Consider the following 22,292-nt stretch of genomic DNA (forward strand, 5'->3'; position numbering starts at 1 on the left):
ACACCTTTTTCAAGTGGAGCCTATGGGGGGCTTGAACTCATGACTCCGAGGCTCAAGACCTGAATTGAGATCAAGAGTCGGACATTTAACCAACTGAGCCAGCCAGGCGCCCCTGAGGAGCAAAATTTTTAATTCTAATGATGTCCAATCTGTCATCTTTTTCTTTTATAGTCTAAGAAATCTTTGCTTAACCCAAGTCCACAAAGATTTTTCTCCTGTTTCCTTTTAGAATTTTTGGCATAATTTAATTCTTTTGCTTCGGATTATGATCCACTTAGAATTAGTTTCTAAGTGTACAGTATGCCATAAGGGTTAAATGTCACATTTTTTCTCCTTATAGATATTCCATTATTTCAGTTCCTTTTATTTAAAAGACTATCCCTTCCCCATTGAATTATCTTGGCAACCTTGTCAACAATCAATAGAGCATGTAAATGTGAGCTTACCTTTGGATTCTTAATTCTATTCTGTTTTCTACTTACTATCCGCCCCCCCTGAGTTTCGGTCACACTCTCCTGTTTCTTTACATGTCCAGTAATCTGATTAGAAGCTAAGCCTTGTGTATCATACGCTGTAGTGACTCTGTATTCCATTTTGTTCTTCTGAAATGTGCTGGTTTTACTGTTTTAATATATAATGAACTTGCCTAGACTCAAAATGAAGAATCCGTTTCTCTGTAGAGCTGAAAGTTTTGCTCAGGTTTTTTTCCCCCCCCTTTTGCCTGAATCTCTGGGGGAATCTCTCTTGTGCCTGCACAGCTTTTCCGATCAGCCAATGATTTCAACAGAGGTTATCAATGACAATTCAAGCCAATGAAGCTTCCCCTCTCTGCTGCCCAACCTGTGTATGGGTTAAAAAATTCATTCAAATTTGCAGGAAATATAAGTCTCCCCGGGCTTTCAATTTTGCTTGTGTTCCCTGGGGAGTCCGTGTCATTTAGCAGCCAGACCTGCATGTGTGTGGAGCATATTATCAGCTCTTGTTTCCAAAAGTTCCCCCTTACATTTCCTGCTGCTCTGCTACTCTCCCAAACCCAATCAGCCTCTAACTAGTAAACCTGTGGGTTTTTTCACACCAGCTGGGCTTGGGGGTGGGGGGATTCCCTCAAGGAGGACACGTCTTCCCCAACGCAAGAGCAATTTTTCCCTAAGTAAACACTTTCAAGTTCTTTGTTGTCTTTGGTCATTCTTGAAACTGCTGCATTTAATAATTTTTTTTCCAGTTTTATACCATTCTTTTTTTGAGGTGAGAATCACCCAACCCACCCAGTCAGGCAGGCAGGCATTACTGGAAGTAGTATCTTCACCATATTTTAAGCACTTATGAATATATTATCATTATCTCATTTATCATTACATGAAATCAAACAAGTTATGGCAAAAATTAGTCAACTACAGCGGGGAAAAAAAAATTCCTGTTTGCAAACATTAAATTTCAGATCCAATTTCAACACGGTTGGTAGAACAGTAAAAGAGATCATATAAGGAAGGTGGTCAGGATCTGCTAACTCCGCTAAGGTCTTTAACATATGTATTACTTACCTGGAAAAATTTAATTTTTTTTTTAGTTTTTTTTTTTAGAAAAAAGAGTAGACTCAGACCACCTGGGGGTGGGGGGCGGGGAAGGTATCACTAAGTATAGAGCATCTGTCTTCAAATGCAGAGAGTTCAGCTGGATTGAAAGAAAATTACCTTGAAGGCTGCTAAACAATGAAGGCTCAGTAAGGTCATCACAACTGCCAGAAGGATGGTGGCTAAGTTCCGCACGTCCCATATGGTCTCCACCAGAGGAATACTGCCGACCTGCCAGTCATAGCACAGGGTAACAGGTGCAAGCAGAAGCCACACGTTGAAGGCCAAGAGGTAGGAATAAGTAAGGAACCTACGAAGAGAAGAAGAATCACTGAAACACAACTCAGGTCCATGATACTTTGCAAACATTCGTTTACCACGGTTTAATTAAATAGCCTTGTATACTGTCAGTGTTATCGGAAAAGACAAAGCAAGATGGAAAGCCACTCATTCATTTCATCATTAAATAGGTCATTCTGGAATATATTTAACAGTGCTAGGCACTGGGGCAGGTGCTGGCCTTTCAATGGTGAACAAGGAAAGACAGAGTTTCCATGACATATATTTAAAAATTATCATACAAATAAATACATTACATCCTGAGATAAATGCCAAGAAGGAAAAGCTTGATGAAAATATATGACAGAAATGCTGTTCTGTTAGGTACGATGCCCTGGGTGAGAGACAGACATTTAAACTGTCCTTTTTTCACAGTGCCCAGAAAACTGCCATAGATAGTAAAATATTTAATCATGTTTATAATAGATTGATCACACTGAATTATTTCAAAAAATCAGAGCATCTGTGGTAGGGAAATGAAGTCTCTTAGTCACAAGTAAAGGGGCTCGCCTTCAAGAGAAGGGAAGGACAGCTATCACCCTGCTAGGGAGGACAGACAGACCTAGGGAAGGGACGTAATGAATGCAGGTGCTGCTCCTGTCCCCTGGCTGTGTCTAGCCCCTAAGGGAAGGTGAAAAGCATTCCACTGACCCCGTTCCCTTCAGGGTAGAGGAAACTGAATTTATTTAAATGTGTTCGGCCAACACAAATCCATTAAGTAGTGGTCTAGACCCTTGAGAACCACAGAACCATCGGCACGTAACAGACTTCATCCAAACCTGTGCTCTAGGACACCAACCTCCAGATGGCTTCTAGCAGCGCAAGGCGCGTCCCTAGGATGACCCCCACCCCCACTAGAACCCCTGCCTGAGAAAGCGCAATGCTGCCAGGAGAACTCACTGTTGGTTCTAGCCAAGACCTGACAAAGGGCCTCTGACCTCCCTGTCTTTCTCCCAGTGTCTCCCAGCACTTTCTGTAAAGGGCTGACAATGATGAATATGTGTCTCCCACGACTCCCAAGTCTTTCTCAAGGACCTGCGAGCCATTCCTTTAAAATGTACTCATCAGAAAGGACAGGGCCTGTCTCCCAGTGTCTGTAAGAGGGTAACTGCCAGCCAGCAGACACAGCCAGCCTAAATGCACCCCGACGACCATTCCTTTGTAATTTTTCACTTCTCCGCCTCTTCTGAGCCCCAGCTGGCCCAGCTACTCTCACCCTCCCTTTAAAATGCCCTATCACTTCTGCGCAAATCAGAATGGCGCTCAGCTCTCTCCCCTGCTGTCAGCAGTTACTGAATGAAATCTATTTTCACTGTTTTAACGGATGTCCAGCTGTGTTTCTGTTTGACACCCTATATGGGATTAAATAGAATAATTAGATAAATTCCTCATCCTCAAAAGAATGCATAGCCAAATAGTGAAAACAAGATATACAAAATTGAAGAAGCAGAATGAGATGAGCACCATAACAGTACAGAATGTGAAGGAAAGTCTTCTGGCAGTGGTCAGACTCTTTTGGAGGGTTTCTCGGATTGGCGAAGAGGTTAGATCAAATCATTTCTAAGTTAGCTTCCAATATGAAGAGGTATTTCACCTTGAATTCCTCTCAACAAGTAGCTACTGGTTGGGAATACCCTTCCCAACCGATCTCCTTCCCTTCCCTCCTTTCCCTCCAAGGTTGGCAGTCACAAATCATCAATGACGGCCAGGTGAGGCTTAGGGTTGGGGGTTACTCACTGTCCCGACTCTCAAACCCCAACAGAGAAAAGGGCTGAAGGAGTGGGCAGATTTCTTCTTTTTTAAGATTTATTTTTATTTATTTGAGAGAGAGCGAGAGAGAGAGAGAGAACTAGCAAAATGGGTACAGGGAGAGAAAGAGAGAATCTCAGGCAGACTCCAAGCTGAGCACGGAGCCTGAGGCCGGGCTAGAGCTCACGACCCTGAGATCGTGACCTGAGCTGAAACCAAGAGTTGGATGCTTAACTGACTGTGCCACCCAGGCTCCTCAGGAGTGGGGACACTTCAGTGGTGTTTCACAACTCTTTTCCTCTCTGTTGGTAATTTTAATAAAATGTTAACATACAAATTGTGCAGTACACACTGAAAGCTTAATGAATTCCAAGCTTTATTATCTAACAAAAATCAAAACAAAAACACTGCCTCATCCCTTTTAGCCTTGGGGCTGAGAAATTGTCTCATGGGAGAATGCCAACCGCACAGGAAGAGGACTGGGTCACTCTGGGCTTTGCTTTATCACAGAGCTTCTAAGCTGATGCAATCTGCTTGTTAGCTCAGGGAAGATTCTCTGTGACTTGGCTTTAAAGAAGGTGGAACCATCAAACAGGAAAATCACGTTTTGTCATTCAGTTACTCTCCAGGTCTGAACAGGTACTTTAAAAAAATGGTATCTCTCCTTCTTGATATACTAGTTACCAGCAACGATTATAAATGGCTGCTAAAATTATTAGGTGAAAGCTAATAGGGTACTTCATAATGGATGGACCAGGCTAAATCAGGTGCCTAGAACTGACTAATCAATTTTAACATCACAGAAAGGGAGACTAATAGCCAAATGTCCTTCCGATGGAGATATACTACCACCTATGAGGTAATCTTGTCCCCTCCCCCAGAAAAAGAAAAGAAAGAAAGAAAATCAAACTTGAATCTGATCGGGCCCTTTATTACCAGTTTACATCAAATACAGAAAAATGCCAGAACATGTTACATGACACCACAGGAACACAATGTGACAAATCCAGAATGTTGGCATTCCACAGAACAAATGATGTTGGGTTCTTCCACAAATAACATTGTAAGGGAGGGTGACAGGGGCAGGGGGCCAGGAGGGAAGAAAGAAGAGGGCATCTGTAAGTCAGATGAGACCTAAGAGACGTATCAAACAAAGTATAGATACTGTTTAGGTGCTAACTCAAACAAACCATTCTGAAAAATAACCACTTATGAAAAGGAAAAATTGAAACATTGATTGGATATATGATACTCGAAAATCATTGTTAATTTTTAAAGTGTGATAATGGTATTGTGGTTATATTTTTTAAGGGTCCTTATCTTTCAGAAATACATACTAAAATATATGCACATGAAATGCAAATCTGAGATTTGCTTCAAAATGACAGACTGGGGGTGAGGGCGCCGAAGTGGGTGGGGGTATGAATGAAAACAGACGAGCTATGAGCTACGATTGCTGAAAGCGGGTCATGGGTCTGCAGAGGTTTTTCAGGCCACCTGCTCTACTTTCATTTGTATTTGTTATTATCCATAATAAAAACTATCTTTGCTTAACTAGGCAACAGAAACGCAACAGGAATACTTTCTTATCTTAGGTCTAATGGCAGCCTGACCATGGACTAGCTGCAAATGCTATGTAGTTTTCTTTGAAGCAAGCTCCACACCCGGTGTGGAGCCCAACAAGGTTAAAACTCAAGACCCTGAGATCAAGACCTGAGCTGAGATCAAGAGTCGGATGCTTAACCAACTGAGCCACCCAGCCACCCCACTGATGTGTAAATTTTTATTTCAGTTGTCAAGTCCACATCTGAGCCTTGCCCTGCAAGCTGTCCTCAGTTTCTTATATTTTTTTTAAAGTTTTTTTATTCACGTAAGTGATCTTCACACCCAACATGGGGCTCAAACTCATGGCCCCGAGATCAAGAAGAGTTGCGTGCTCTTCCAACCGAGTCAGCCAGGCACCCTAGTTTCTTATATTTTCTAGACTTGCAATACTGTGTTGACAAAAAGAAAACATAAAGAATAATATTTTTTCAGTTACGATCTCAGTGTAGTTATTTAGATTTTTTGAAAATCTTTTTATACACCCAAATTATGTTAAAACAGTAAAGTAAACCACAGAACTAAAAGCAACTTGCCTTCCTATAACACTAGGAAAGTCAATGCCATTAACTTACCCCTTTTAATACATATGTACTGTCTCCAGAAACTCAAGAGACATCACCTACCTTGTCATGCATATGAACTCAGATCAATGTTGCTAGTAAACTCTTTAAAAACTATTTGAAATACTGAAACAGCACTGGAAAATTTCTGCAAATTTAAGCATAAAGAAGCCACTTGGAATCACGCCAAACGCTAATTACATTTTAGAGGGCTAGTTGAGCTGGCTGTAATCAGCAACTCAAGTCTTTCTTTTAACTAGCTGACTATGAATTACATTTTAAACTAATCATCTTGTTTATTTCTGCTAAAATTTCAAAAACAGAATCATCTGTTGCATATCTCTGCCCTGCTGAGTTCTCTTTTTCAAAGCAGGAGAAAAACCAAATGAATTATTCACCCATTTTCCACCGTGAATTCTGCTAACAGGAGGAAAGCCACTAGGATATCTTGCCAACAGAACGGAAGGGAATACACAGGAATTCAGCTTTAACAATTCAGTCATGAAGTTGCGTTGACAAGCCAGGGACTAGGGGAGAGGGAGGTGGCGGCTCTGGGGGGGGAGCTGGCCTGAGTCTAATGGCACCTGAGCAAACAGAGTGCCTCTTACAATCTAAATCTTCATTTTTATCAAGAAAAAATGAGAGCATTATAAGGGCAAAAATATACGTAGATTCTGTTCCTCGCCTTTGAAAAAACTGTTCTGGCCAAGAAATACACGAGCCTAGCCTATTCCCTCACCCTAGGAAGATGCCTAGGCTAGGGACGTATGAAAGTATTATGCATCGCAAGCAGAAATATACAGCACTTGCTTGTTCTATATAAAAATGTTACTGCTCAAAGAAAGGTTCCTTCTTTCTCATTTACTGAAAAGTCCTTCATTGTTTCGTAAATATAGGACACCAGGTCTACTGCATACACTGAGTCCTCTCGGGAAGGGCATCGGCTAACAGTCAATAAGCCGGCCTCGGTATAAACCGCCTTTATCACCACCCCGGGGCACCCTGCTGCCCTGACTCTGCTTCCAGTCCCCTGGTTTTGGTGATCTGTCCCACCCGTCCCTACACTGTCCCCTACTTTCAACTCTTGAATTACCACGGATGCTCCCAAAGGGTGTCCACAGTCTCGCGGTGCCCCGGCAATAATGGCAGGTCTTTTTCAGGCATAACCTGCCTATTATCATCATCATTAGCATCTTCGTCCACCTGCTACCATCTTCTCCAGAGCTAGCCAAAGAAAGCTACCTCCTGCACCGCCCTTCTCCATAGACAGAACGTCCCCTCTGGAATTCAGTAAATGTTGAGGAATTACTCTGTGTCCTTTTCTAGGTGCTGAAGGGTGATAAGATCTAGTCCCCTATTCTTCAAAGCATTTCGCAACTTTGGTGGTAAGGACACAGACACACGTGACATGGTTGAGTAATTGTGAAATATAAAGATTAAATTTCAGTGGAGTCCTAAGAAGTGAGAGATTAATGAAAAACGGAGAATTCAGGGACGACATCCTAGCATCTGCAGAGTTTAAACTGGTGGGGAGATGGGAGATAGACAGTTCAGGCCAAGCCCCCAGATGGCTTTTAACTGTACACAAACAGGACACTTTTGGGGACAGGTAAGGATACGGGTCATATTAGAGCACAGAATTACAAATGTGTAATATAAAAGATTATAAAATGACATCTGTTAAAATGTCCAAAAGGAAAAATATCACGACAGTGTTGGGTGAGGACGTGGAGAAACGGGAACTCTGAAGCACTCCTGTAAACTGACGAAGCCACTTTGGAGAAGGGCAGGCAGTTTCACGACTGCACCTTAAACGCATGCGTGATCTAGCAAGTCTACTCCCGAGTTTATACCCAACAGCACTGCACACAGACGTTTACCAAAAGACATTCACAACATTGTTCACAACTCTTCTTAATCGTGGGGAACTGGAGACAACCAGAGGGCCCTCCACAATAACATGGATACATGCATTGCAATATACCCCTTCCAAGGAAATCTATTCGCAACAAAAATGGATGCAACAACATGGATGATCATAATGGTAATTCAGAACAGAAAGGGAAGACACACAAGAAAAGGAAATCACAGAAAACCATCTATAGACAAGGACAGGGTGACTGGAAGCAGGACCTGACCCCCAGGGCCCAGGGCTGGGGCAGAAAGCCACAAGGCCATCCCAGCTAAATGGACTGTGTAGATGGCAGTCTACCGCCCTCACCCCCTTGCTCCTCCATAACAACAGAGTAGAAGGCATCAGGACCTTCCAGGCTTTCCAGGACCAAGGCCCAGCAGTACCACTGAACACGTGCTGCTTCAGCCCCTGGGAACAGAGACGGCAAGACCATTTCCAAACACTTAGTGAAATCGGAAGAGATTCAAGTGACTCTCACCAGCTTCTCACTGCATTTTGTTGTCAAAGTCCTGGTGGATTGGGGGCGCCTGGGTGGCACAGCGGTTAAGCGTCTGCCTTCGGCTCAGGGCGTGATCCCGGCGTTACGGGATCGAGCCCCACATCAGGCTCCTCTGCTGGGAGCCTGCTTCTTCCTCTCCCACTCCCCCTGCTTGTGTTCCCTCTCTCGCTGGCTATCTCTATCTCTGTCAAATAAATAAAATCTTAAAAAAAAAAAAAAAAAAGTCCTGGTGGATTGTAAGAACCAACGGTCTCACCAAACCAGCTCAATTAAAGGTAGGGCTATTTTGGGGCACCTGGGTGGCTCAGCCAGTTAAGCATCTGACTCCTGATTACAGTGCAGGTCGTGATCTCAGGGTGGAGAGATCAAGCCCCCTGACAGGCTCCACACTGAGCCTGGGGCCTGCCTGAGGATTCTCTCTTTCTCCCTCTCCCTCTGCCCCTCCCACCCCATGCGCATGCACACACATGCTCACTTCCTCTGTCTTTCTCTCAAGAAAAGAAGAAGGAGGAGGAGAGGGAGGAGAAGGAGGAAGAGGAGGAGTGGGAGGGGGAGGAGGGGGAGGAGGAGGTAGAGGAGGAGAGGGAGAAAAAGAAAAGTAAAAATAAAAAAATACAGGTAGGGCTATTTTAAAAATTCCCATAAGAATCCAAAGATGGAAAGTAAGAATAAAACCAGGCTTCTCACAAACCCAAACCAAGTGGCTACCATTACACAGGACAGCATCCTCCCTTGGGCCACAGGCCTTCCTCATGGCTACCCTGCTCCTCTCAGTATTTGCTCCATCTCGTGGGCTTCTTGAGCACCTGTTCCAGACTGAGACTGCAGCGTGGTCATGAGGGTGGCCCCCGCCTCTCCTTTTCTCTTGTCCCCAAACACCTGTCACTTTGGTCTTCACGACTCTCTCTCAGGTGTCCAGTTCCTGAGAGCAGCACCTGTCAGCTCACCTCACCTTCTGGAACCAACTCTTACGGGCTCCTGCTGACCCTTCGGGTCCCAGCGAGGATGTCCCATCCTCTGACAAACCTTGCCTGTCACGCCCGCTGCTGGGCCAGGCTGGGTCCCTTTTTGTGCTCCCACAGTCCCGCCTGGGCTTATACACTGCCCTGTCACTGCGTGTTCGCGAGTCTGCTGCCCCCCAAGGCAGAAGCTCCTGGGGGCAGAGCTGGGTCTTGTGGACGGTGACTTCTCCAGCATCTAGCTCTATAAATGGATGGATTTGGTGGTTTTTAAGAAATTAACCTGGTCTTTCTAAAAATCTGCAAATATTTCCATTTTATACTTTCGTTTCTGGCTGGAGGCAACCACATAGCTTCATATGGTCCTACAAGAGATGCCTGCTGGGTTTCCAATTGTCCAGACAGGTAGCTGAAGGGTGCAGCCTGAAGATTCTGTTTTTGGGTGGCCCCCTCGGCACCTAGCATGGGCTAGCCCACAGCACACCATCAAAGAGCATGGAATGTTTGAGGAAAGACACCCCCCCCCAACATGTCACAGAAACATCATTAAACAGTAATGCCAGCCTTACATTTTCTTACTTTACATTAAACTGCAATGAATATAGTGTAAGTGAGAACTCTTGTTACCATGGATAAAAAACAAAGTGAATCTGAAATGTCATTAGGTCTCTCTGACCTTTTGAATGTGCCATTAATACAGTTATTCTATTAGCAGAGACCGTTTCACTAGAGTAGAAAAAAATGAATTTCAACACGCCAGACTGTCAGCAACAATTTCTCACCCGTATATCTGTTAAAAAAAAAAAAAGTAAATAACACCTTCTGCAAAATAAATACTTGATTCATTTCTTACCTAAGGTCTGTTTCTTTCTGTTAAGCATTTAACAACATCTTCATTTCAAATACTTCTCTCTCATGGAGCACAGGTTTGGCTTCCACTGAGCAAACACATACTAACTGGTCACTATGCATCAGGCACAGATTCCGGATTTCCACAGCAGAACCCTACTGGTATACTAATGAACCACATCCAGTAACACTACCAGTCCCTCCACATGTACAGCATTTTCCAGTTCACCAAGTGTCTGCATAGAAGGATTAGCGGATCCTCACACAATCTCTGTGACGCAGGTATTAGTCTCATTGCTGCAGTGGGGAAAGAGCCTTATGGAGGCTGTGACTTGTTCAGTGTCCTGCAGCAAACCTATCGCAGAGCCTGCACACAGGACACCATTCGCTGGCTCTACGTGCAATTCGCTGCCACATCATAGTCTCCCATTCACACACCTTTATTAATTTGGAAAGGAAATACAATGGATCAAATATTGGTACTTCATGGAAAAGCGCCTGAGACCCTGACTTATTTCTTGAAGAGGGAAGCCCAGGTGAATTTCAGCTTTTCTATTAAACCAAACCAAACCAAACCAAACCAAAACTCCAGCTTTTAGTTAAAGCAGGGCTGACACAAACTTAAAGCCAGTCTGTGATCCCCTCTACCGCACACTGAACAGATGACTACACTGATACCAAGGCTTGCTAGAGTGTCGCACAAAAACACCGAATCCTTACATAAAAACCCTGGGCTTGGCATTTTATTCGTTATGAAAAGCAATCTGTCTTTATGTTCCAGTGTTAGGACAAAAGAAGGAAACTGTTTCTTTAATTTGTATCAGCTTCTCAGGGATTTAAGATCATAATAGAAACATGGTATGTAGGTTTAAAGGCTTATGTAGTTTTTTTCAAGAAGTAAAGTATCAATAAGTAATCCAGACCAGCCATTTCCAACAACTGATCCCCACTCCGGAGGTGGCAAGTGCAAGCTGCCTCTGTGGGCTCCCTCCCTTTTCCTCTGCCTTGTATTTCTCCTCTTCGTTCCCAGGGTCCAAGACAAGTTAGGTCAAGTACTATTGAATAGTATCATTTCAGTTGGGAAAACTGCTCTCAGTGACCTTGATAACCTCTTTCATCCCCAAGAAGCTACTTTTCTAGGAATGTACTACAAAATGCATAATGGAGACAGCAGTCTCCTTGCAGGGAGCTCTTCAGCCACACAGGTTTATGCCTGAGGCTTTCAAACAGGGTGACACACACGTGCCTCCAGACCCACTTAGACTGAGGGTCAAATAAAGACTTCTCTTACCCAAATATTCTTTCAGAACTTCTGGGACTTGAACCAGGAAATCGACCTTTAACGTACTTCCCTGGGTCATTCTAGTTTGGTATGAGAGTCACCCTAGTTTGGTAATCAGTGCTTTAAAAATCAGAGTAACATCAGTTTCATTTAAAAAAAACCACACGTATGAGGGACCTCCTAACACAAGGCCCTGCCGGTTGCCAAAGCAAGAACAGCAGCTCATTTTGCAAAGCTCACCTGAAACACACAATGCATTTTAAAATAATAATTTAAATTTGAATTCAATTTGTTCAGAGTTTAATTATGAAATAGTCCTTACGTTAGGGGCTCCAAGAGCTATAAAAATTAGGAAGACGTAGGCCCTGAGGCTGTCACGATCAAAATCTAAGGTTTTGTGTGTGCTTGTTTGAAACTATCAACTGAAAAGGGAAAGAGAAAAGAAGCTTCTTTAGAAGGAAGATGCTGAGTTCTACCTCCATCTTAGTATTTCCTATCTTGATATTTTCCTACAAAGTAATACAAGCCTTTGCCTAGATTTCCAAACAGCAGAAATAGATCTACCCACTAAAGGAGATATATTCTACTTGCTTATCCAGGACATCTCATGAAAATACATGATGCTGATGGGGGGGGGGCCTTTATATTCGTTCACTGAAAACCCCATTCTATTTCCTGGATTTGAAAGACAACCATTTACAATATTATAAAGGCAATACTTCTTCCAACAAGTATACACGGCTTTACATCCTGTCCCCTTCCAATCTCTCGGATGGAAACCCAATTACTAGGCTGCAGCCGCAGAGAGGGGCCTTAATAGTGGATCACTGTGTTTTCTCTTCAGCAGGCTCCGGCCCTATGCAGAAGCCATACTTAAGTTAGGCCTTAGCTCTTATGTTGAATCCAAGATTTATAAGATTGAATGTTGAAGGATCACATTTCTAAAGAGACTTATATAAACAGGTGAGTAACTCCTGGGCCCAAGGACGATTCTGTGACAGAACAAGGGCACATAAACCTCTTCCATCACTTCTCAAGTGCAGTGCACCCAAACCACGGAAGCAGAATCTTTGGGCACTGGACCCCAGAAGGATACTTGAGTGTGATTCCCCAGTGTTTTAGAGACACATGCAGGTCTGGCAACCCAGCTGGAGTAAAATCATCAAGCCCCGGACGGCTGTAGTCAGGGCACAATTCCGGTGGTAACTGACAGGAAGTGTCATGAGCGTCCGTGGTCTTGGGCTCTAAAGGTCGTTTTGTTCAGATGGGACTCAAATTCGAAGTCTTCACGCCCAAAGGTGGAGTGCAGTACGAGTCCTCCCACCACTCAGAGTCAGCTGAACAAAACATGAGTTGGCGGCTTAGAAGAAACCACCCAAACCAGAGGCAGAGGAAGGCTGTGGAGGGTGTGGGGTGGGCTCCACACACCATTTATTCCTCGCCAGCCCGCTCATCCTTCACCCTCCTCAGCCCAAGAGCCCCAGTGCTTGGTCTAGGCCAGTGCTGTCCCAAAGGAAATACAATAAAAACATGTATCATTTCAAATTTTTATTAGCTACATTTTAAAAAGTAGGATGAAACATGATAAATTAATTTTAGTAATATATTTTGTTTCAGTGAATAGACTCAAAATATCATCTCAACGTAAAATCAGTATAAAATTTATTAGTGGTACATTTTAATTTCTTTTTTTCTTACAGGATTTCCTCTCCAAAAGCCCAGGTAGACTTCATTTATCCTCACGACTCACCTCAATTCAGATTAGCCACATCGGAAGTGCTCCGTAGTAGTGTCACGTGACTCGCGGCCCCATAGCGGACAGCGCAGGTCTAGACAATCACGTTGGCCCTCAGCCCCATCCTCCGCCTCTCCTATACTCAGCTTGTCCTTGATTCTATCCTTTCAGTTCAGGATTCTTGCGACAAACTCATGTCTCAATTCTTGGCTCTAGCTTTCCACTTTCCACTTTCCAATCCAATCCCCAAATTTTCCAAGTGCAAACAAAATTTTCAATCCCCGAATTGCTGAAATCACTACCATGGTATTTTTTTTTTCATTTTTATTTTTATTTTTTGTCCCTGTTTCAGAACATGTTTTTTGTCACCACTCACTCTCTTTCACCTCTGGTAAAAACTTCCATCCTGGCCCTTGTTTCTACAGAAATTCCATGTGGGAGGAGAGGGAGAGAGGGATTTGGACATATGAGGGCCAAATTTTAACTGTAAAATTTTTTTTAAAAAAAGTAATTTAATAAAATCTAAATTTAGAGCAATTACAAAGAAAATAATAGAGATCCTCTTATGAGTTATATAAACAACCTACAGTCACAGCCATGCGGGCATTCAAAGATGCAAGAATTGTGAAAGACCCAGGAGGGAAGCAGGAGAGCCAAGGTAACAAAACAGGGGGCAGACAGATGGCCCCACAGACAGAGTTCCCTTCGACACTAAGCGCTTCACCACCTCAATAGAGACGGAACTGAAAATCAGTGCCAGAACCATGGTGCTGTATTCATATTTTCTTGTATTATATTTAATCATGCAAGTTAACCAGATACCCCACAGCATAAATCCCATCATTCTCAAGGAAACATTTGGTTGCCTTTATGAAGTTACGAGTAAGCAAACCCTTACAGATATTTTTGAAGACAGGAAACTGAACAAGGCATTGGGTTGGGAGGAGGCTGCAAGTGACAATGATAATCACATTTCTGGTGTTCCCAGAGGGGTATCAGGTGTGCAACAACCCTCTCAGCAGGGCACCTCAACGAGGCGTACTCCTTTCCCCCAGAGGGCAGGGGAGATGACCAGGACCACCATTCACTCACTCAACCCTATGCTCAGGAGTTATTCTGTGCCAGGCTCTGAATGAAATCGTGTTAGGGGCCACCAGGGCAGCTGCTGCTCGCAGAGCTAGGAGCAAAACCATTCAGTAGCCTAAGTCTGCTGTTACAACACACTCCTATCCAACTTTCTGAGACCTACTTCTGTGAAGCGGTCCCCTCTGTTCTGGAAGGGAAGACACCAGCCCTGAGGTCACCCCAGCCACCTGCCTTAGACCTGCTCCTCCGGAGAACGCTCACCGCAAAGCCACCAGGCTGCAGCTCCCTCCCTCCCAAGTCAATACACCAGATCCTGAATGTCAAGAAAAGAGGAATCTCCACAGTCAGTGGAAATCACTAAGTGTACAGCCTGTGAGTGGGGAGCAGTCACTCTGAGTTTCGTACCAGGGAAACCTTCCTGCAAGAGCTAGCACTTACCTGAGCCTTCACGAATGGGCTGGGCTTACACTGAGAAAGAGAGAGCAGAGGTAAATAGAATGCATGGGCGTCTGTGAGGGTCCCAGGATTCTGAGGTGTTACATGGTGGTGGTTCAGGAAACATGCTTGAGAAGGTTCTGGCAAGATCTTTCAGATCAACAATGGCTAAAGAATGAAGGAAAGGGCATTACAGGACTGGAAAGGAACATATAAAAAGACTCTGAGATAAAAGGCAGTGGTGCAGGTAGGGAACCAAAGCAGGTTAGGATGGTTAATGTCTACGGTTAGAGAGGAAGGGCACGGGGGTATCAAGAGATGAGACTGAAGAGAACCACCATGGCCAAATTCCATACTCCTTATCCTAAAGGGGACAGAAAATCACTGACCTCTTAAATATTAAGCCAGTGAGAAATATCATCTGGAAATAGTGTGGAAGATGAATCTGAGGAGAGCAAACTGTGGGGAGAGAGACAAGTTAGGAGGATTTCAGTAATGCATGGGAGAGACCATGAGAACCTTAACAAAAATGGTAGCAGCACGGATAGATATTGTGAAAAAAATTCTAGTGACATTAAGATCAAAGGTACATGACTATGTGACCACTTGGAGGTGAGCGACGAAAGGAAGGTAGTAGCCAATCGTGATTACTAGGTTATCTGGCTTGGACGACTGGCCCCGGGGGAGCTGGCTTGTCAAGAGAAAGCTGTGCCAACTACGGTATCTCCTCCATCTTTAAATTCTACCTACACTTTTCTTCTCAGGTCTAAACAGAAATGGTTATAATTCAGTGTCATACCATTCAACTGATCCACACGATCTCAATTAACTATGGGTTGAAAAATTTAGTGATGAGTCACATCAAATTCCTGGCAGCTAATACAATCTGAACGTTTGGGTTAAAGTGGAAAGGTGAAAAATTAAGAGCCTTATTGCCAGTGTATTCTGATAATGATGATCCTCCAATATTTTATTGATTTACTTTGTGATCCGACATGCCCCATGATCAAGTTTAAGAAATCAAATTCTAAATGGCTTCTAAATTACTGTTAACAGAAACTGTACCAAAGTACGATTTTAAAAATATTAAAGATTGAATCCTCATACGAATCCACAGTGAAAATAAAGGTTTATGTAACTGTTTAATAAGGCAACCAGACACTTGACAAAGCCAGTTTAAAAGAAATTTTGAGTTAGGCAATGCCTTCTCAGATATAAACTCAAGCAACAACAAAATAGATAGGTTGGGTTTCATCAAATTTAAAAACACTTGCGCTTGAAAGGACACCATCAAGAAAGGGAAACAAGAACCCTCAGAAAGGTAGGAAGTGTTTATAAATCATATTATCTGATAAACAACTTACAGCTAGAATATACAGGAACTATTACAACTCAATAATAAAAAGATTCAATAATAAAATAATAAAATCCCTCAATAATAAAAATAATTAAAAACTGGTCAAGGAATCTGCACAGACATTTCTCTGAAGAAGATAAAGAAGTGGCCAATACACAGACGAAAAGATGTTCAACATCGTTAGCCATTAGGGAAATGCAACTCAAAACCATAAGGAGATACCCCTATTTCACACCCACTCGTAGGGCTGTAATTAAAACAACAGAAAGACTGTCAAAAAGACAAGTGCTGGTGAGCATGCAGAGAAACCAGACCCTGGACTACTGCCGCTGACCGTGTAAAATGGCGCAGCTACCTGGCCATTCCTCACAAAGTTAAAGACAAAGCTCACATCCATGACCTGGCAATCCCACCCCGAGGTACATGCACAAGAGAAATGAAAACATACACTCACCAATACTTGTCCATGAACGTTCATGGCAGCATTATTCGGAAAAGCCATCAACAGAGGAAAGGCAAAGTAAAAAGCGGTACACCCATACAATGGCATACTACTGCAGAATGAGCAAAGAATGGGGTATGAACACAGGCTACCACATGGATGGATCTTGAGCACACTGTGCGAAGTGAAAGGAGCCAATCAGAAAAGACCACATATTATTTGAGTCCGTTGATCTGACGTGTTCTGAACTCAACAGAGACAAAAAGCAGATCAATGGTTATCTAGGAGAAGGGGGCTGACGAACAAATGGGGAGTAACTGCTGATGGAGATAAGATTTCTTTTCGGGGAGATGAAAATGTTCTAAAATTGATTGTGATGATGGCTGCACCATTCTGCGAGTATAGAGAAAACCACTGCATCGTATACTTTAAGGAGGTGAATTGTACATAGGAAAATTACATGTCCATAAAACTGTTATTTAGATATATATAAATAAAATAAATATATATATAACTGTATACATATATCAATATACTCAAATTAAATTAGAAAAACTAGGGCTATCTAGTTCATAAAAATAAAAAGGAATGAGATTGGTAAATTAGACACAAATTTGTTCAATTTATTGCCTATGGGGCAATAAAACTAACATTGGTAGTCTTATTTCCTACTACAGAGAATAAGAAATAATCATGCCTACCCTATTCTGTATGTTAAGTTCTAAGTTGACAGAATTGTAAAATATAGTGGTGTAAATGTAAATAAGTCAAAGTTGTATTCTTTTAGGTTTGTTAGACAATGCCGCACATCAGAGTAAATGTCACAGTCATCTGTTGTCTTACTCCCATGTCTTTGATAATTTTTCTTAACAAAGGATTCTCATGAGCAAACCATAATGACTTTGCATCCCGGTGTTGGTAAACAGAAAATTACTGGGTATTTCTTCCTAGCTAAACACATGGAAACAGATCATCCAAAAGTGAAGGAATCTCAGAACAAAAGCCACAAGAAATCATCTGAACGAAACAAAGGAAAACTTGCCCAAGTAACTCTTAAAACTGTTAGGCTATTTTTTTAACTACATGTTAATAACTGTAATAACTATAGCAATATTTTATATTAATAACTATAATAGCTATTGCAATCTAGTAATAATTACGGCAATTATTAAAGAAAGAGAAAGCTAGTCTGAAAATTCTCAACTGATAATAGAGTAAGTTATTACAGTGACTTTAAAAGAAGATGTAATATTGCAAGATAGAGGCAAAGACGCCACAAAAGTTGTTGGGAGTTTATAAACCTCATAAAAGGGTGGAGCATCAATGGGGCAGACACAGCTGGATGACAGACCTGTGATTAGTAATGACGGGCTCAGGGAGCCAGCCAAATCATAGCTAAATTGCATTGCTGATGAGAAGGAAAGAAAAACCAACAGAACTCGGAAACAGATCCAAGGTAATCCAATTTAAGAATAATCAGCCTACCAGAGGTCAAATAATTATGCAAGCAGAGTAGAAACCTTACTTGAGAAAGAAGACAATTTCCTGGGTGCTCAAGAGTCAATTATAATGCAGCTACCTTAGAGGAATGTGAAAAGCCATTTATAGCAACTGTCATTGAAATGTCCCTGGGTATCTACATATTTTAAGCATGAAACACAGAAATAGAAAGATCCATGGTTTGGGGGTGGGGGGTGGGGCGGAGGAGCAGGGAGCTGCAAGCGGGGCTCAATCTCAGGACCTTGAGGTCATGACCTGAGCCAGAAACAAGAGTTGGAGAGTTAACTGTCTGCGCCACCCAGGCGCCCCAGGAAGAAAGCTATGTTTTTTTAAAAGAAAAAAGGGGAAGAATCTAAAGGTGTTAGGATATTGTGTTCTATCACTTTATACTGATGAAATTACCTGAGAATAGTCACTTAGATGGATTCACAGGGAGAAAGTTCTAGATGCAACGTGTTTCAGGCCCTTCTGAAAAAGGATATATATGCCTTGGAAGTGAAGGGCACCACCTGGCTGAACGACTGGTCCAAGGTACTAATTTTGCCAGAGGTTTCACCAAAGCATTTTTTCTGCCACCAGCAGAGATAAAAATGCAGCTGAACACCCCTGGCAGCTAGGAGGGCAGTGAGTCAGAGACCAAAGGCCTTGTCCTGACACTAAGGGCCACGGGGCAGGCACTTGCTTACTGATGACAGAGATACGAATGAAATCACTGGTTGGTCAGTGAGTTCGGAACAGTCTGTTCTGGAGGTGCATGTAGCTATTTAAGGAGCTACAGAACCTGAAACAATTTATCAATGAGCTAAAAATATCCAGACAGGGCTCCTGGAAATTTTGAAAGCCAGTGAGAGCTACCCAAAAAGGCAAGTAGACTGCAACATTAACAAAAAGCTGGGTTAGAGATGTCATGATAATCCAACAACAATATTTTAAAAAATATAAGCTATAAACAATTTATAAGTGTCTAGATTACCTCGAAAAGGTAAGCCAACACTAGAGGCTGGATATCATATGATTTCTGAAGGCATAGTCAAGATTCTCTAATAGAAATACATGTCAGAAGTAATGGAAACAATTGTGACATGATATTTTTTTAAAGATGGGTTAATCAAATTGGAAGTTATCTTTTTTGAAAGGGAAATTGCCTTTAAAAAAAAGAGGAAGAAAAGATCAAATTGGAAGTTATCTTTTTTGAAAGGGAAATTGCCTTTAGAAAAAAGAGGAAGAAAAGCCTAGGAACAATAAAGAAAAACATACAAAGCAAAGCAATTAGCAATGTAGCAGTTAAAACATATAAAATAAATGAGTCAAATAAAGCAAAGATCACTGCCTGGCATAGAAACAAAATCCAACAATGTGTTGTCCCTAAGAGATATAAGTAAGCCAAAATAATAACGGGCAGTAGATCAAGGTTTAAGATTTATTATGTCTTTGCAGTGAAGGTTACTATTATGCAAATGATATTAAATTTTAAAAAGTATATATAAAACTACAAAAATTTAAGAACAGTGCATCTTAATATTTAAACATAATAGCAACAATATATCCTTTTAAAAAAAATTTATTTGTTTGAGAGAGACAGAGACAGAGCATGAGCAGGGGGGAGGGGGCTCGAGGGAGAGGGAGAAGCAGACTCCCCACTGAGCAAGGAGCCCCACAAGGGGCTCAAGCCCAGGACCCCAAGATCATGACCTGAGCCGAAGGCAGACATTCAACTGACTGAGCCACCCAGGTGCTCTGCAATAATACATCCTGAAGAAAAGTTGTAAAAATTATCGAATACAATTATATCTGAAAGCCTTAGCAGGACAGCACAGCAGACTAAACAGAAAAGGAATTAAAAGCCATCTCCACGAACCGGATCCACTGATCAACATCACTTCTTGATCCGACATCTCTACATCTCTAAGGACCAACAGTATGATATCATTAGCTGTATCTCAGCAAAAATTATTGTTCATTTCTGTTTTCCACTTTCAACCTCTCCACTGATTTTACAAATAGTTTAATGCTCAACCAATCTCTACACGCTCCTCCGTGCACTGCTCTGTAACCCTTGCCACTCAGTAGATATTCGTTATTGATAATAAGGGCTAAATAAAATATTTGTTGGATAAGCAAATACATACCAGTATGAGAACACCAGCAATAAGTCTGGCAAAACAGCACCACCAGTTGAAAAGAATTCCAAATGTATGAATAATAGTTTCTTCTCCCCTCCCCAACCCTGGATAAAATACAACCCTTCTTTCCTTAAAATGCAAAGGCAAACTGTCATTTAAGATTGTTTAAAACAATCTCATAAATACCGTGTTAAGCTAAAAACAAACAAACAAACCAAAAAAACCCCAACCAAAGAAACTACATTTACTGACCTCGTAAGAATGTAAGGCGAAAATGAAGCTGGATTATCCTGCTCTGAAAAGAGGGGCATAGATCCTCCCATGAGCCACAGACGGAAGTACAAAACGACAACCACCTTCAAAGAAAAGAAGATTTGGAAAGAAAATCATTGCTTGTTGGGCATACGCTCCACCTTTCTGGAGGACACTTGCAGATGCTTTACAAATGTTTTGTTTTGTTTCATTGTGAGCATTTCTGTAAAATCCTAACATTCAAGATGAGGAGGCAAGATGGAAACAGCTGGGTAGGGAGAAGAGCATAAAGAACGAAGGGGATGAGGGAGAGGCAAGCAAATTCTTAATCACAGCTGTCAGTATCAAGCATTTACCAGCTGTTATCCATGGTGCTGAAGACTTTTCTATCTCACCTGCGGCCTCACAGCAACCCCAGAGGTACATGAGAAAGCGGAGGCTTAGAGGTAATTTACCCAGAAGCCCATAGCTAATAAACTGCAAGATCCAGGAGGTGAACCCACGTCACTGTCCAACCACGGTCTTAACCGTTCCATTTACACAGCCCCATGGAAGTTAACTTAAAGTACAATAAATAATACTGCTTTGTTCTGAATAAACACACTTGAAGTGTTCCAACCCTTGAAAGCTCTGAAAAAGAACATTCATGAAGGGTTATTTCAACAAATCCCAGGAACAGCTTTTGTGTCACCCACTGGAATTTGATCACTAAATGGTGCTATCCTGTTGCTAAGGTGAATAAGAAAGCCAGAAGCAGAGACATTTCTGTGGGGATGAGTTTTGTTTATAAGGGCGTTCACCCACACAGGACTTCCAGATGATTCTCATTTCAATAGGAAAAATTACATTGTTTTTATTAAAGTCAGAGGGAAACCTTTCCTTGGATAAAAAGCTAAAGGATTAATTTTGGAGGTAGTGAAGGCTGGCTTTTTTTTCCCCATGAATATCACTGACTTCCTTTATAAATATCTTTTATATAAATAACCTCAAATTCAGAAACCTAAAATAAATGCATCGTGTCAGCCAAAAGCATATCAACAGCAAACAATGCCTAGGCAAGCAAGTGAAAATCATCTTAACGCTCACACAATGTCCTGCTCAAACTGATTTTAAATTCTTTCTTTTTTTAAAAAAGATTTTATTTATTTATTTGACAGAGACAGAGACAGCCAGTGAGAGAGGGAACACAAGCAGGGGGAGTGGGAGAGGGAGAAGCAGGCTCCCAGCGGAGGAGCCCGATGCGGGGCTCAATCCCAAGACTCTGGGATCACGCCCTGAGTTGAAGGCAGACGCTTAACGACTGAGCCACCCAGGTGCCCCTCAAACTGCTTTTAAATTCTTAAAGACATTATAATGGGAAATATCAACTATAAAAGTAATAGGAAAGGTATCCTACCGAAAGAATATAAATTCCCTAAAATAGTATATAGAGGGAAAAGCTGTGATAATTAAACAAAAAGAACAGGAAGATAAATAGTAGAAAGGGCTTTGAGAATAAATTTTTAAAAGAACAAAAGGATTAATAATTGGCAACTTTCATCACAGCAATGACCTCAAATTACTTGCATTCCCATACAATTCTAAGAAAATAAATCACTCCTGAACCAGTGATGAATCTTCCTAATTCTATGCAAAGATACTGGGAAATACACTAGAGAAATATTTTGTCCCTTTTGTTGAGATGGTCCGGTCAAGGCTCTCCACCCTCATTCAGTTTTTGCATACTCTTCTTCCATAAACACGTTTTAAGGTCAAGAAAAAAAAAATCATATTAATTGGTAACATTACAATCAAAGACTTTTCATAAGTTTCCTATGCAAATTTATGGGGAACAGCAACAGCAGAAGAGCCTGGTCTCCTAATCTGAAATTCCTGAATCCAACAATGTAAGAAAGTGTTTAATGTGACAGTCACCAAAGATGGCGACCAAGAATGCCTGCTCCCTTTGCATGTGCATTCTGCTCTTCCCATCAAGAAGGAAGCCAACTGCCCCTCCTCTTAAATCTGAGCTGGTCTTGTGACTTGCATTGACCA

At 42.0% G+C, this 22,292-nt stretch overlaps 1 protein-coding gene across 3 annotated transcripts in view; it reads right to left on the bottom strand.

Annotated features, from left to right (window-relative positions):
• TMTC1 (transmembrane O-mannosyltransferase targeting cadherins 1) overlaps window positions 1–22,292 on the bottom strand; it is a 253,746-nt gene that overhangs the window by 116,435 nt on the left and 115,019 nt on the right. For all 3 annotated transcript variants that reach the window (XM_045811777.2, XM_087855736.1, XM_045811776.2), the window contains 2 exons: window positions 20,259–20,362; window positions 1,692–1,881 (listed from right to left, as the gene is read on the bottom strand). In XM_045811777.2, the coding sequence (XP_045667733.1) occupies window positions 1,692–1,881; window positions 20,259–20,362 (294 nt within the window). The remainder of the gene's footprint in view (window positions 1–1,691; window positions 1,882–20,258; window positions 20,363–22,292) is intronic.

Source organism: Ursus americanus, chromosome 25, assembly GCF_024610735.1.
Source record: "Ursus americanus isolate L20-20 chromosome 25, mUrsAme1.1.p, whole genome shotgun sequence".
Taxonomy (NCBI): domain Eukaryota; kingdom Metazoa; phylum Chordata; class Mammalia; order Carnivora; family Ursidae; genus Ursus; species Ursus americanus.